Source organism: Sturnira hondurensis, unplaced genomic scaffold, assembly GCF_014824575.4.
Source record: "Sturnira hondurensis isolate 20B ecotype Veracruz unplaced genomic scaffold, ASM1482457v3 Scaffold0008196, whole genome shotgun sequence".
Taxonomy (NCBI): Eukaryota; Metazoa; Chordata; class Mammalia; order Chiroptera; family Phyllostomidae; genus Sturnira; species Sturnira hondurensis.
Genome location: NW_028080827.1, coordinates 1,732,432 through 1,749,105, shown reverse-complemented (window position 1 = coordinate 1,749,105; position 16,674 = coordinate 1,732,432). Strand labels below are relative to the sequence as shown.

Here is a 16,674-nt window from a genome sequence, read left to right as displayed (position 1 = left end):
CAGGTAAGTGTGTAGGTACAGTATGAGTGTAACCATGGTTTAAAAAACATGCACAGGGAAAAAATGGAAGGTCACATCAAACTGATGACTACAGCCATTTTAAAACAACTGGACCATGATCGACTTCTCCCTCTTTTCTATTTTATAAACTTACGGTTATATAATTTCATACCTATGTAACAAAAATTTAGAAATAAAAAAAGTATTCTGACATGGATAAAATGAAATTCTGGCAACCATCAAATTAGCACCGCCTATCCCCCCACCGCCTACTCCCCCACCCCACCCTGGTCTCTGTCCCTGAGAAGGATGCGTACCTTCCTGAAATAGGCTTCCGACAAGTACATGATCTTCTGGGGGGCTCCAGCACACTTTATCGGAGTATTTGGGAAGGTAAAGATGGCATTGCCCTCCTTGAAGTCCTGCAGAGCCTTCCATGTCTTCTCTACCGTACTGACTGAATAATTGGACCCTATTTTGGGATGGGCAAAACCCTCGGGTAGCCCTTTAATCTGCACCAAAGGACACAAAGAAAAAATGTTACCACATGTTTTCACTTTTGTGTGGAACCTAAAGAACAAAAGAAACAAACAAACAGTTGAAACAGACTCCTAGACACAGAGAGCCGCCTGTGCTTGCCAGAGAGGAGAGGGTGGGGGGCCTGGGCAAAAGACGTGAAGGGATTAAGCAGTACAAATTGGTGGTTACAAATAGTCATGGGGATGTAAAGTACAGCATAGGGAATACAATCAATAATATTGTGACAATTATGTGTGGTACTGGAAATACTGAAGGAAACACTATGTAAAGTATATGATTGTCTAGCCACTAAGATGTACACCTAAAACCAATACAAAATTAAATTTAAAGTAAACTGTAAAAATAAATGTTTGAACAGAAGTACAAAAGGCTTTTCTTTGCAATTCATACAACCTTGCAATTTTCAGTAGCATTATCGGCCCCCGGGCCTCACACACAACGGAGCAGGCAGGTGAAGGCTCTGCTAAGACCAGAGCCGTAGCACCTGGAGTCACCTGTCAAGCTGCAGAGTAGGCTCAGCCCAGGGGACCCCCTCCGCCTCGCTGTCCTTGAGACCATGATTTGCATACATCTCTTCCCACCGTGAGAGTGAGGACAAGAATCCAGGCATACTTCCTTTTGGGAGAACCAGCTGCCTTACTGGGAAGAAGAGGGATAGGCAGAACCAACAGCCACGATGTCAATGATAGCAAACTTAAATTACCCTTCATCAGGTTGTACCAGACCAAACTCTTGGTAAAGGCAGGGAATTTAAAACATTGATTTGGGCACCCCACATGAAAGGGGAACTCAAGAGTTAAAGATTTTAGCTTCAGTCCTAGTCGACAGGCTTAGGTGATTAATGCACGTGGAAAGCTGTTATTCCAGGACTTGGAATGCGTGGTCCAAGCCACTGTGTTCCAGAGAGGGAACGTCCATGACAGCGGTTAAAGACCTGTCGGTCGGCAGGTAAAGAAGTACTGGGAAAACCAGTGTCAGACTGCAACTCTTACCCAATTAACCTTTTTTTTTTCAAACCCTTTGCTGACCCTTTCTTCTCCTTATAAAAAGGTCAGTTTGAGATGAAATGTTCAGATGGTCTTTAGGGTACATAACCTGCCATCTTCTCAGATCGCTGACATCTGAATCAAGCGCCCATAAAGACTCAGTCCTCGTCTCTATGTATTGGTTCTGGTAGTGACAGGCAGCACGAATGCCAACTTGTTCGATTTCACACAGACCTGGCCTCAGTCCTAGCATTTCCATTTATGAGTGTTTTAACCCTTGGTAAACTTACTAATATCTCTAGGCCAGTGGGTCTCAAAGTGTGATCTCCAGACCAGCAGTACAAGCACCACCTAGGAACTTGCTGAAAATGCACATTCTCAGGCCCCACCCCAGACCTACTGAATTAGGAACTTGGGAACAAGCCCAGAAATCTGTTTTAAAAGGAGATTCAATGGGCACTGAGTCTTGAAAATGTTCATGGTCTGTAAGAGAACAAAAGTAACAACGCCAGAGGGTTCTTGGCAGGAGTAAAGGAGACCACAGTGCAAGTGCTCACAAAAATGACATGCACAGGTTAGTGCTCCAAACACGCCCACACATACTCCAGTGGGTGAGATAACTGGGCGCTTGTCTTAAATGTTAGAAGGTTTGCATCCACCACACACACTTCTTGGCAATGCTTCAGAAATGTCTTACTAGTATTTCTCCAGTATCCTTCATTTGAGCACACTTGCAGAGTGACCTGCTCTGTTTTGTGGTGCAGTACGTGTCTGACAGTATGGGCATACCAAAGCTGATTCAACCAGTCTTTAGTAAATGACCTTCGTTTGCGGTTTTAATATTTTTTAACAATTAAAATTCTGTGGTGACCAAACAAAAAAAGAAGAAGCTTGATAGGGTGCAATGAAAATGGCACAAATTGAGATAAGAGACTCAAGCATTGGTTCTTCCAGTAAAAGGGACAGAAACACTCAAAAACACATCATCAAGACGGGCTGGGCCTCCAGAACCTCCCCAGGCTGTTCTCCAGAATGTAGGGCTACCACCTCCAGAGTCACTGACACCTATCAGGTCTCAAGAAAAGAGTCCTGTGATCTCCTCTATCACACTCAATGTCAAGCAACTACTCCTGATTACTGACCATATCTCCTGCTACAGTTTAAGTAGTTGTAATGTCAGCAGTTTCAACAATAATCATTTATTATTTTAACATCGCCTTGCATTTTAATGTTGCTGCAGTTTCACACCTATGCTAACACTGGATGTTCACTCTGTTCCTCTGAGGGAGTGACGGAAATATTATTGGCAGATGAAGAAACTGGAGTAAAGCAAGGTTGAGAGACCCACGTGGAATCTTACAGAACCAGACACCGAGGCTCGTGCCCACCGCCTGGGGCCCTGCCCACAAGACTTCCGTACTTCCTTGTTTCCAAAGCAAAATTATTCAAGAGCTAAACAGCTGCTCTCCTACTGCCTTCACTGTTTTTCTCTAACTGAAGAAGCTGTTGTTAAAGGGAAAGGTGCCATAAGGTGGGAGATCTGGCCATAAAGGGCAGTCTACTGCCCCCTCATCCGATCTAAGTGCTTCTCTGAGAACTCTGAAGCAGAGGGAGGCAGGGGAAAGGATGAGGTCTGACCCCCGTTTGGCTGCACAGGAATAGGCTGTACGCTGGGAGCCATGGACTACCTTACCACACGTGCCAGGCCAGTGAGCAGGAGAAAGGGACAGAGACTGCGGGCAGAGAGAGGCTGCCTGGGGCTCAACAGACCCCAGATCAGAGACCCAGCCCTCTGAAGACCCAGCTACATTTCCGCCCTAGGGATCCAGACACCTTGGTATCCTCATCAAATAAATCCCCCTTCTGTTTACAATAACCTGCGCAGTTTCCTACTGTCTGCAATGAAAGAGTACCAGGTAAGACAGTAGCCTTAGTTTCCTCATCTCATAAGTGGAGATAAAAATACCTCTCTCTAAAGTAGCAATAAGAAATCAATATTAGACCCCTAGCATGGTACATACTCCTACCTGGTACATAGTAGAGATTATGTTTAAAAGTATTGTTTCTTGGTTTATTGTAAAAGGCTGCTAAGGACTCTCAGCACCGGTCCCTTCAAAAGTCCTCCTCAGAAGGCACCGGGACTCTGAGGGAGGCAGTGCCCTGGGGATGCACTGTGTCTGCAAAGTCAGCACTTCTGGGCATAACTGGCACCCTTCTCCATATAGTCTACTCCACAGCTTGTCGTTATGTAGGCTGACGGCCACGCCACCGTAACCCAAACTCATCACAACCTTCATATCAACTCGTGGCTTCTTTGAACATTCACAGAACACATCCCAGGACACTGTCACCACCTTCACCCTGGACATGTTATGATTCCGGTTTTGATGCAGAAACACACTTCAGAGACTCTTACTGAGCCAGCCTGGATGAGGCCCTTCCCTGCGTCACATTCCTGGAGCGTGTGGCCTGGCTATCACCATGCTTTCTGTGCTCCAGCTATTTACCCAGAGCTCCCAGCAAACTTCTGGGAATCATAATAATTACTGATTTACTCCACAGTGGTTTAGAAAACTAAACTTGAACTCCACAATTGTCAAGCAGCCTCTGACTCCCTAACTCATGGAAAAGGGAGACCGAAGGAATTTCCAGGGTAGTAGTTACACCGTCAGGCACTTTGTACCAAGAAACCCAGGCTCCTCACCGCAAAGCCCAAAGCTCCTGATAAACTCACTGCTGGTGTTCTACCCTTAAAGTCTGCTTAAGAATTCACGATCCAAGTCACACCTTCAAGAGAAATTTTAATCTGTAATTCAGCCAACTCAGTCCCACACAGAAAGGTAGTTTTCTTGTACATGTAGAAAAAGTTGCTTTTTTGCATGAATTCCCATCAGGGCATGGACATGTTGAATTATGATTAAAGCTTAGAGTAGATCATATTATTGACAGACTCTTAGAGAAGGCTTATTTTAAAACCATAAAAAGACTTCTGAGAAATAAAATGAGAGGAGGATATCTTAGGGCTTTTTCTTGTCGAAATGAATATAAAGCCACTAAAGCCCATGGTTGATGTTGTCATAAGTAGGTCAGGGAACACAGAAGTAGTTTGAAACGTACCTTCTCATAGTCCAGCTGGATTCCAAGAGCAATAATAAGATATCTGTAGGAGATCTGCAACACAGAACGATGCCACTTTAGACCAGGACCCGGAAAGTGGCCGTGCAAGGGCTAACTCGGGCCCTAGAATGGAGGGGCCAACGAGTATTTCCACTGTTCTATATGGATGACTTGGGGCTGCGGGTGGTGGGCAGGGCATGGGGGGCGAGGGTGCATGCCCCAGTCTGTCATCACACCCACCATTCTCACCCCTCACTGCTTCACAAACATTGTGTAACCTGCTGGCTTTTGAGAGCTTGAGACAACGGAAAAGGATGGCAAAGAGGCCACAACATTTTGTGCAATGCTTATGTTAATAGTTCTTTGTGTTGAGGAGGGAGAGAATGATTTTCTAATATTAAAAACTATCAACTTTTTAAAAAATCTATGGGGTAACGCATGAATCCCAATCAAATCTGACCTGTCATGTGGATGGATCAATACCATAACTGAGAAACTGCTCTTTTGAGGGTTATTGAAAAGGATGTGCTGCAATGTATCTGATATGGTTTAATGATCTGTTTGCAATTTAAAAGGCCCCTCTTTAAATACGGGCACTGTGATTATACATGATGAGGGTAAGTCTCCATACTCATCGTGATGGAAATATAGGTTGAAGATCAGGAGGAAGACAAGTTGAAGCCAGAAAAGTCAGCAAGAAGGATGCAAAGTAAAAGGACTTGCCGAGGGAACTGGAGATGAAGAATGATTGCAATGAAAGTCAGGAGCCCAGAAAGAACATCAGGTGATGCCTGCCGCACTCTTGTACTAAACAGAGAAGTGCAGGACACAAGCTGTGCAGATACAGTTAAAGAAGCAGGATTCCAAGATGCTAGAGTTCTCAGCTCATGCTGGGGAGCAGGAGAAGGAAGTCACTGCAGAGGTCCGGCCCTGGCATCCAGAAGACCCAGCTCCATGGTCACCTCCAAGTGAGGCCTTCTCATGACTCAGTCTTCCTCTCTGCTGGCTCCTCCCTGCAGCTCCCTTAGCACAGCGCACATCATGCTTTGTAGCACTTGTCGAGTTATACAGCAGTAACGTCCTTTCCCACCACATCACACACTCCTAGAGGATGAAGGTTGTGTCTTATTCTTTACATTCCTAGAATCTAGCATAGTCGCCAAATTAAAGTGAGGAACTTGGCAATGTTTGTAGGATGAATGGAAGGATGGATGGTGGATTCTAGTTGCTTGTGAAAGTACAGCTTATCAAAGTGAGTAGATAATACATACATCATCGTCTATATGATTTGCTTATCCATAGACAGCGGGTACCCCGAAATTCCTTGTTCTGTAGGAAAGTGTACCAGGCCCATTACAAGGCTGACTGAGCTGTGTTGAGCCTGCAAGGTACACGAGGTCAGAGTTGGCGTGGGTCTGGGGGTGATAGGCTACAGGTAAAACACAGGGACACTGTCAACAAGAAAAGCCTTTGGTTTGTGCCTGCCTGATGGTTCTATTGGAGCAAAATATTATTTTCTTAGGACTAGTAATAACAGATAAGCTTGAAATTACAAGAAATCAGTAAGGGAGAAAAAACCCTAAGGTAGCAAAGAAGAAAAAGAAAGCCTCAAGCCTTCAAATGAGTTTGAGTTTCCAGGCCAAATGATCTAAACCCTAAGGAACTACAAAAACTTGTAGACAAGACTTTTGAGCAATTGCAGAGAACAACAGTGCAGGCCTCCCCAGAAGGCTAAATATGGGCAAATATTCTAATTGTACACAAGGGATGGGGGAGGTAACTAGCAACTTAGTAAACAGGATGCTCATTCATTTCAAAGCTCCAGGCTCATCTACTGAATGGATGATTCTTGGTGATTTGGAAAAAGAGCGGAAACAGGGATTAGAATGCAGACTTGCTTTTAGTCAGTCAACAGTTAAGAACTATGTTGGCACATAGTGGATACTCAATGTATTATTTCCTTTTTTCCTTTATTTTCATTTATTCTTTTAAAAATAATAACAGTAACATTTCTTGAACATACTTTATGTAACTGACAAGATGCTATCTCTCATGAGACATTACACGCAGATTTCGGGTAGACTACAGGATACTTTTACTTTAAAGCTTGTGGAAGAAAGTCCCACCAGCTTGCACCAACTTCTTCCCCAGCCCTAAAGCAAAACTTTACAGCTTTTCTGAGGGTCCAAGCCCGAGAAGTCTAAGCATGGCTCCGAAGTGAGAACACCTACAAATGCCTCTCATTCTCAAGAGATGAGACAAGTTTAAATAAACACAAACCCAGCCCCAAAGGGCTCTTAGCTACTCCTGTAATATAAAGAGGTCTGATAAAAAAGGCAGGCACTGCTGTACCAAAGGAATGCTGTGGGTTATAAGACACGAGTCTCCCAGCCCCATTAGCTGGCAGCAGACTGGCCAGGAAAATGAGTTCCAAAGCTTGATCTGAAGAACTAAGAACAATCTTGTGTTTCATTCAGTCTGCTCTTCTAGAGATGCTGGGGAAAATAAGTTCATCAACAGGGGGAAATAATATATAAAAATTTAATTTAAAATAAATACATGTATATTTTATTAAATAATATATTAAATATTATTTATTCTAGGATTGTAACAGGGTACAGGGCATATCCCCCACAATCTTTGATTGGGGAGAGGGGAGTGGATGATAAGGTGTTTAAGATACACTGCGTAACAATGGCAAGTTAATAGCCATGCCTTCCTGAAGGGAAGTGGGCTGCCACAACAAATTGTGTACCTGACTGAGAATGTTCAGAGACTTGGGACATAGCCAGAATACAGCGCCTGTGAGAGAGGCAAGGGGTGGATGCCCACTCTCCACGTCCATGTATTGCTGGGAACTTTTGCCCTGACTAAAGATGGCAGCCAAAAGAAGGTGAAAGATATTGAGGAGCTGGCAAAACTGGCAGACACTAACACATCACAGGACGGGCTGGATATGAGATCACACAGGAAGTTCCAGGCCCAGCATTTTAAATGAGGGCGGGCTGAAAGAGAAGCGGGTCTGGTGTGTAAGGGGAAAAGCCACGAGGTCTGCAGTGAAAAAGGAGAGCCACATGGTCTGGAATAAGAGAGAGGAGGTCTGAAAGCCAGAAGTTCAGAATCGCCAGAGCTGGTGGTGCAGCAGGGACCTGCTCAGCCACCCTGATTTGTGAGAGATACTTGGAGCTGAACCATGACCCGGAATGCTGGGCTGGAGACCTCAGCTTTTCTGAAAGACAGTACCTCTGACTGCTGTGTTCCGAAACTGGCCTGGTTTGGCAAAGGGAGGCAGGACTGAGTACTTTTGGGTGTTTTTAAAGGGAGCAAGACTTTATGGCAGAAACCTGCAATCATTCTAAATCTGTCTAACCTTTAAATAAGTAAAAGATCCCTTTCCTTTTTCACCAAACTCTTGCACTGGGAGTCATGCTTCTCGGTGACAGGTAATCAAACCCCACAACTGTTCCAGAACAGCATTGGTGGGGTTCGGTAACAGGATAAGAGAAGCCCCACTTGGCAGTGGATCATGGGGAAAAAAAACACCCAGAGGCTTGAACTGACCACAAGCCCAGCATGAATCAGCACTGTGATAACTGTTGCCAAAAAGGCAAATGCTAACTTAGGCTGTCTCTGACTGTATAGGGAATGGTGCCAGGCTCTTCTGGGCTGGGCTGTGGAGTTGCTTACTCTTCCAGGCACCTCTTTCATGGAGGCACTAACCAGTATGATGATGTCTAAAGCAGGATAAAGAACATGATGAGGGAAAAGAAGCCCATGAAATATGAGGAAAAGTTGAGAAAAGTAGGGGCAAGGGGACAAGTCTGCCTGAAGAGAAAGACTGACATGGATTATAATAAGAACCATCTTCAAATAGTGGAAGGGTTTCTCCATACACACAAGACATTCTCTCCCACGCTACAGGAAGAATAAGGAATAAGGAAGATATTAAGTCCAAGAACCCCCCGCGGGCCCAGGAAAGAACAGGAAAAAGTTACAGGAAGGTGGATTCTGACCCATTAAAGACAAAACTTTCACATAACTTGTCTGTCTAAAAAAAATGAAGAAGGATAACACCAGAGAAGTCCTTGACCCCAGGACACATAAACACCAACCCATTTTCAATTCAACCCTCTCCCCCTCATGTATCCCCAATGCCAATTGCTTGGCTCTATTATTTTTCATCAATGTTCATTACCTTCCAACACCCTATATAATTTACTTAATATGTCTATTTTTGTATGTCCTCCTACATTAGACTGTAAAATCCAGGACAGTAAGGAGTTTTATCTGTTTTTGTTCACCTATATATTCCCTAGAATTTACCTAGCTTATAGTAGATGCTTAAATATTGGAAGGAGGGAAGGAGGGAAGGAGGGAAGGAGGGAAGGAGGGAAGGAGGGAAGGAGGGAAGGAGGGAAGGAGGGAAGGAGGGAAGGAGGGAAGGAGGGAAGGAAGGAAGGAAGGAAGGAAGGAAGGAAGGAAGGAAGGAAGAAAAAGAAAAGAAGGGAGGCCAGAAGGCAGGCACGTAATCCTGACCTGGGTTCAGGGAAAAGCTACATAGAATCCCTGAACTCTATGGAATTAAATGCAAAATTTGTTGCATACGTGAATTTTTCTAGAGCAGGCTTTCATCAGGTTCTCAAAAGGTCCACGACCCAAGGAAAGGTTAAGAATGCCTGCAGCCAGTGAGTTCCTGCCAAGGGGTTGGACTTGAAACCCTTTCAGTTCCCACCAACTCTCAAATTCTATAGTTCTGTTTAAATGCCAGAGTGCCCGATTTGGAGAGAGCAGGAAGGGTATTATGGCCAGTAACACCCCAGGGCCCCCAGAACCATGGGAGGCTGGAACAGGCAGGGTGCAGCATGACAGCTGCCTTCTGCTATCCTCGGCTCAGAGGCAGATGAGGGGACATGATGCTGCAGGTGGTTTCTTAGCCTGTGGTCTCACCATCCTGTTCTCATGCTCCAGGTCAAATGCAGGGGCAGAAGTTTCTAAAACGCTTTGATCCCTGGGTGGTGGGGGTAGCAGGAGACTTCCAAATGGCGCTGATCCATTACAAGCCTCAAGCTCCAGCGACCACAACTCTCCTTAGCCCTGGTACAAACCTCAGTCACACTGTTCCCTTAGGACTCTGGCAGAGTGCCCCCAAGTGTGACTGGAATGGATATATTCAAACATGCCCCTCCTCTGGGAAGCCAGCTGTCAAATAGAGAAGCTGGCGGCTTCAAAGGAAAAGGGAGGAAGATGTCTCCTATTTTAACACATAGCAGTGTTATTTGTTCAGTAAACATTCCGATGCAAGATACTGTACCAAGCAATAGGGCAAACAGCAGGTATTCGCAAATACTTGTCTTCGTTGTTCATTTATTAAATTCACCATCACTCAGTCCTTCCGTCTATCCCATCTTCCATTCACCAAACACCCTCCCACCATGTGGGAGTACTTAACTTGTGCAGTATTTAATCCTCTTGTGCAGTATTTAACTCACACACACGTATACATGTATAAATACCACCCTCCCACCATGAAGCTGTTCAGTTTGAGAATAGCTGTGCATTTCACACAAGCCCTCAGACTAACAAAAGCGGAAGGATCCAGTGGTTACCTCCTTGCCATTGTCTGTGCGGATGCAGTTCTTGTCTGGGTTCAGCTCAACCACTCGAGCTTTGATCCACTCCACACCAGACGGAATCACACTCGCTGTGGGACGGCCAGACGAGGACAACTGTTTGGCACCAGCACCCACCAGCGTCCAGATCGGCTGGTAGAAATGTCTCTGAGAAACAAAGCATTGGGACATTCCTTTCAACTTGAGGCTGACAAAGTGTCAGAGCTAAAGATGCATGTTCCAGACTCTCAATTACTCCCTCCTGACCCTTGGGGTATCACACAGAAAGTCTCCAGGTGAGCCTTCCCCACCCCACCTGCCATTAGTGTCTCCTGGCATGTTCAACTGTGAAGGGCAGTCACCTACAAGAATTCTACCAAGATCACCAAAAAAAGCCGTAAACTATCATGAGTAACCATGGTATTATTTATTACTGACAGTTGATTTGGGGCTTAACATGTACATGTTATACATACATGTACATATACCCACAATCATGGATACATTTATGAGCACAGATATAAAGAAAGAGTAAGGCCAGTAGCCTGGGCTCCTCAGAAGTTCATAGGGACTCTGGCAAGTCTGAAAAGTTGACAGCCACTCTGGGAATCCTCAAAACCTCATTAACTTCCAACCGTGTGTACCAAGCCTGTGGAAGGCACAGACATTCCCTTTCAGCCCTGTTAGCCCCCTTCTCCTTTTTAAGAGGGTTTACACCCGAAGCCTGGAGGCAGCAGATGCTACCCCATAATTCAACATACGCCCAAACTCCCACTGTTTTCTGAAGTCCTCCTGCTTCGGATGATCCACTCAGGAACCAAGGTAGTTGTGAAGGGGCTAAGGGCAGCTAGTTCAATGGCACTGAGAAGCCCAGTTCACTGGTGGAGTGCACTGGGGACCCAGAGTTCTCAGTGCTGCCCAACACCTCAGCCTTGGCTGGGCAGAATTGCCCGTGGAGGGGTGAACTGAAAATAGCTTTGCAATCTCCTCATTGCTACTAATGGACGTGATCCCAGAGGACATGGCGGAGGTCTCCAGGTGGGAGACCTGAACGATTTCAAGTCCTCCTTGGACAGAAAAAGGAATAAAAACACAAGCCCGGATTTTTCTTTTTTTTACACTACAAATAAGCATCAGCCCCAGCAATCCCTGAACCAGACACAGGAGGGAAAGTGCCAACCGCGTGAGCCACTGGCAGCTCCTTCAAGACAAGGGGCAACCCGGACGTGCTCTGGCATCCTGAGCTGTGTCCAGGCCACTGTCTCATTACAGAGAGTAGCCTCTGTCTATGCGTTAGCTACAACAGGCCACCGGACATGGCTCTCAGACCATTGTCATTCAAAATGTTGTCCCTGAATTAGTCACTTTAGAAGGAAAATAACAGAGAGCACCCCCTGGTCTCCTCTCAGACGGCAGCATGCCAGCCGGGGTCTGCAACAAAGCCAGGCAACCCCGGTAGGGGAGAGACTTCTTGGAAAGCAGTGCGCCTTTCCTGCCCTCCCTCCCCACCAAACAGGCTCCAGATCCGTTTTACTCCTCCTCCTACACACACCAAAAGGAAACAGTTCCCATCTGGTGCACTCCTGGTTCCTTAGGAAACGTAGACAAACCACCAAAAATCTTGAATATTTATCTGTTGCTTTTGGACAATTTTTAAATGTTTTTCATGAAACAGTGCCTTACATACAAATACTTCCCAACTTCCCTCCTGGTGTTCACTGCCTTTTTCTGCCTTATAACCTGTTTATAATGCCTTGTATTTAAATTCCTGAAACTCACTGATACCATCCCAGGGGCCTCCCTGTCCCTGCACTCAACGCCCTTTCTCCAGACTGGACCAGAGGTAGCAAAGTGCAAGGACCATCGGTTCTCCTCTGTACATGATGTTGAAGGCAGAGGGCCTCGTGGGCTGAGTTATACTGACGTCCTAAACCCAGTACCTATGAATATGACCTTATTTGGAAATAGGGTATTGGCAGATGTAATCAAATTAAGAGAACTGTGAGAGAATAAGTATCTCTTATTTTAAGATACTCAGTTTGCAGTGATCTGTTACACAGGCCTAAGAAATTCTCACAAAGAAGAACATAAAAAGCCAAAAGATCTGTCGTCTTTCCCTCCCACTGCCTTCTCCAGTCCTTTTGGACTGATTTTTGTGCCCAGAAGCACTAACCTGGGGACTTGACAGCCCAGTGCCTGACAGCCACCCCACCCCACCCCACCCCTAGCACACACACACCCGTGCACACACACACACACACACTCAGAAGCTGCAGATGTACCTCACTGGGCTCCACAACGGCCACATTCTCTGCCCCCACTCTCCTCTTCATACGGGAGGCCATGGTGATCCCACCACTGCCCCCACCCAGCACGAGCACCTCATAGTGGTTCTTGGCTGCGAGGCCGGCCCCTGTGTGCAGCTGAAGTGGGCTGGCCTGCTGAGCAGCCAGCCTGAGAAAGCAGGTGAAGAGCCGGGCTTGGGGGCCAGACACCACAGCGACCAGCGGGGTCATCTTCACACTAGATGCAGCTAGAAAGGAACAGACAAGGCTATGAGTGAGGAAGGAACCACTATGTGACCAAAGCACTTTTTTCCAGAGGAAGGGGGCTGGCACCCAGCCCCACAATCTGTCCTCAAGACCTCCTCCCCAGCTGGCCATGGTGCCCAAGTCTCCTGGCAGCACAGATTGGTAACGAACCACAGGCTAAACTTCCATTTGTCCCCTTCCTCCTTCTTTTAGGGCATCTAGGACTTTGTCTGAACCCAGTAAGCTGCACCTTTTAAGTTCTAATAGTTTGTCTGTACTTATCCTTGTCCATTCAAAAGTTTTAGGGCACCCTGTGGTTGCCTCCAGCTGTCACCCATTCTCCTCTCAAACACACACCTCGACTGTCTCCTTGTCTTCTCAGTCCACCAAAGACACAGGAGTTCGCAAATTAACACCTGTACACATCCTTGGCATAGGGCCCCAGAGACCTTGCTAAAACGGAAATAGTCCAGCAGGAAACCCACCCTCTGCAGTCAGAGTTCACACCAAGGAAGTCAGGGCCTGGGCCCCACTCAGAGCCTCCTGACTCTGCTTGCCTGGGGACACGCCATTTCATCAAATCAGGGGCTACAGACACACAAGCAAAGGCCCTTCACACCTTTGGCAATTTCAACCAGATGATAAAAAGGCCATAAAAAGAGTTCTGCCTGGTATCATAAAATTATATTTTATGTAAAGAATCTACACATGCTGCTGACCAATCTTTTATTGTACACAACCAGTAAATAATTTCCCCTTAATAGTTTCTCAGGGAGACACACTTAACCTTTAGAAAAAGGCATATCTGCTCTGAATATTAAGGCAGCAAGGAAACGAAGGCTTCTCAGACACAGGCCTTGGCTTCCTCCCACCCTCAGAACTGGCCTGATGTCTTGGGTACCATCCATCTACTTAAAGAACTGGAAGGGCCCAGAACCAAAATATCTCCTTCCCTGGGTATTACCATGCCCCAAATTCCAACATCAGGTTCACTCCTTCAGGTTCAACAAACTGTTCCAGGAACCCTCTATTCAAATGCAAGGACGAAGCTGGGGTTAACACTTTTAGCTGCTCAGATCACTAACTTCTTAATGGGAGTGGTTTAGTCATACCACTTTCCCTCAAAACTGGAAAAGAAAAGCCACACAAGGGGATTGGAGAATGCTGAGAGGGAAAGGGGCTCTGACAGGAAGAAGGAAAGGCCCTGGAGGAGGGAGAAATGAGAGGAAATGAGAAGGAAGAGCCAGAGAGCTGACTTGAATTAGGATGAACTTGATTGCAGTGTGTTGGCACCTTGACCAACGTTTCAGATCTGAGAAGTGACCCCGTGATGTGGGGGCCCACAGAAAGTGAGGCAGGTTCATACACTGCTGCTGCAAGCGCCAGGTCTGTAAGACCCTTTTAGAAACCAACATGGATCATCCTTTGACCCTGTATGTCCATGTCTGGGACTCCAGTCTAAGAAATAACCTCTAATACTGAAGAAGACAAACCTTTACCAAGATGGATCTCACATATTCATTCACAATGCAGGGCCAACCCTTGGTTAACTGGTTTTTAGATTGGATCCCGGTCACAGGAGAAACTCCACCCTGGCCAGGGAAAGCTCAGGTCCCAGACTATTTCAACCAAGGTTAATTTACGATTATTTCAATTCAATATGGGGGGTTAGGGGGGCAGGCTTAGCCGTCTGAATGTCAAAACTTTGGGGAAAGGTTAAGTAAAATACGTTTACACAAGATGATTATAGAAAGACATTATAAAAGACTATATAGGTCCTTCCAAATCATATTTACAAAGAGCAGAGGAAGTGCTCATGTTGGGATCAGTATGCAAATTGGAATACAATATGAGAAATTGAGCTCAACTACAGTAAGAGAAAATGCACTAAAAAAGACGGCAAAATGTTAACCCTGGGTGAGTGGTTTTCTCTAGGTTTTACAATAATGGCTAATTTTGATTATGCTGCTTTTCTGTATTGTATGAAATTTCTACCATATAATATATTAATGTTGCAATGATAATTTTTCCTTTTTAAATTAAATTTATTAGAGTGACACTAGTTAACAAGATTACGTAGGTTTCAAGTGTACAATTCTGTGATACATGATCTATATATTGCACTGTGTGCCCACCACCCAAAGTCAAACCATCTTCCATCACCATATATGTGGCCCCCTTTACCCTGCACTGACCCCTACCCCCAACCCTCTGGTGACCACCGGTACTGTTGCCTGTGTCTATGAGTGTCAGTTTTACGTCCCACATACGAGTGAAATCCTATGAGTCTTAGCTTTTTTCACTGACATTTCTCTTAGCATGATACTCTCAAGATAAAATACTTTGATAATAATAACTAACATATATTAAGTCTTTTATAAGCATTTAACTTGTAAGTAGGCTGCCATTATCATCCCTATTTTACAGATGATAAAACTAAGGCAGGGAGCAATTAAGTGAGTCCCTCAAGGTCATACAGCCTGTAAGTGATAGATGGTGATTTGAACTCAGTCACTCTGGTGCCAGTACCTTCTTTAAATCACTACACTCTACTATCTCCGTGATCTTTATCAACAACAACAAGACAGTGATAATGTGCCGAGGTTGAATTTTTTAAAGATACACTTTCCATACTTCCCAGAAAAGAGCAAAACCATTTTTCATGGTACTGACACCTAAATATGAGCAATGTGTTAGTATAACTGTAATTCATATCTCATTAGTGCTTTTCTCAAGTGTTCTTTGATGAACTGTAGTGTTTTAAATTTTTTAAATCACTCAATTTGATTTTTCTTATGGTTGAGGAGTGGAGGAGATCCCCAATTAGGATGTTGCTGTTTGGCAGAAAAGGAAAAAGATATTTTATGGTGAATAGAAAGTCGCCATATCTGCTTTTCTAAAATACCCATAGAATGCCAGAATCACGGCGAAACTTGTGACTTCCCAGAAAAGGGCAACCACTTTTTCATGGTCCTAACACTATGTATTAAAACTGTGATCTAGGAGGAGGCCTGGCTAAGTTTCTAATTTCCTCCCACTGCACGTGAGATTATTCAGCCTCAGTTTCCCTTGCAGTCTAACACGCCATGGCTGTCTCCCGAAAGAGGAAGCGTTTACGTAAATATTTCCTGCACTCAGACAAGCAGGTGACTTCCACTTCAGCCATTACCCACGCTCATCTCTGGAATGGGTATCTATAAACACCAAGTCCTCCCAAACCAGTTTTATCCTCTTTAATAACAGCCGTCAAGCAGAATGCCTGGGCTTTGCAGTCAAAATTCATTTGCATAGTAGAAACAATTTCCAAAACACACCAAAAAAATGTGTGAGGGAAAATGTTCCAAGTTTCAAAACTCCTGAAAATCTCAACAACAGTCTCATTCTAATGATAGATATAAAGCGGCTTAACTTCCAGATCAGAAAAACCAGAATAATATTCTAATGTTGTCTGCGGAGAAGGTGGGGCACGGTACTGTGCCAAAGACAACAAAAATACAGGGCAATAATGTATAACTGGAATTACTTCATATCCCACTTTGGAGCTGTGAATATGTATATGTGTATATATATATGTACATGTGTGTGTGTATCAATGGCTCCAGGCCCTGTAGTCTAACTGGAGAAGTGTAATGCCTGCTGATTGAAAGAGGAGACAACCTGCTGGGCACCTCCCACTGACATCACTGGCCAATGGCTCCAGGCCCTGGTCTAAACAAAAATCAGAGTATCAGAGTGGACACTGGCTTCACTCTTTAGTCACTGAAATATTAAGCCCTGGGCATATTTCAAGTAATAGCAAGATAACAGAAATACAAGTTATAGTATCAAAATTATAATGACTTCCCTCTATGTGTATAGCTCTGTAGCTCTACAATTCACAAAGCCACATTA

The 16,674-nt window shown here is 45.0% G+C and overlaps 1 protein-coding gene across 3 annotated transcripts in view; it reads right to left on the bottom strand.

Annotated features, from left to right (window-relative positions):
* The window catches only part of SQOR (sulfide quinone oxidoreductase), a 43,669-nt gene that overhangs the window by 14,111 nt on the left and 12,884 nt on the right, over positions 1-16,674 (bottom strand). For all 3 annotated transcript variants that reach the window (XM_037054551.1, XM_037054553.1, XM_037054552.1), the window contains 4 exons: positions 12,535-12,785; positions 10,250-10,420; positions 4,644-4,697; positions 318-512 (listed from right to left, as the gene is read on the bottom strand). In XM_037054551.1, coding sequence (XP_036910446.1) covers positions 318-512; positions 4,644-4,697; positions 10,250-10,420; positions 12,535-12,768 — 654 coding nt within the window. In that variant the 5' untranslated portion in view covers positions 12,769-12,785. The remainder of the gene's footprint in view (positions 1-317; positions 513-4,643; positions 4,698-10,249; positions 10,421-12,534; positions 12,786-16,674) is intronic.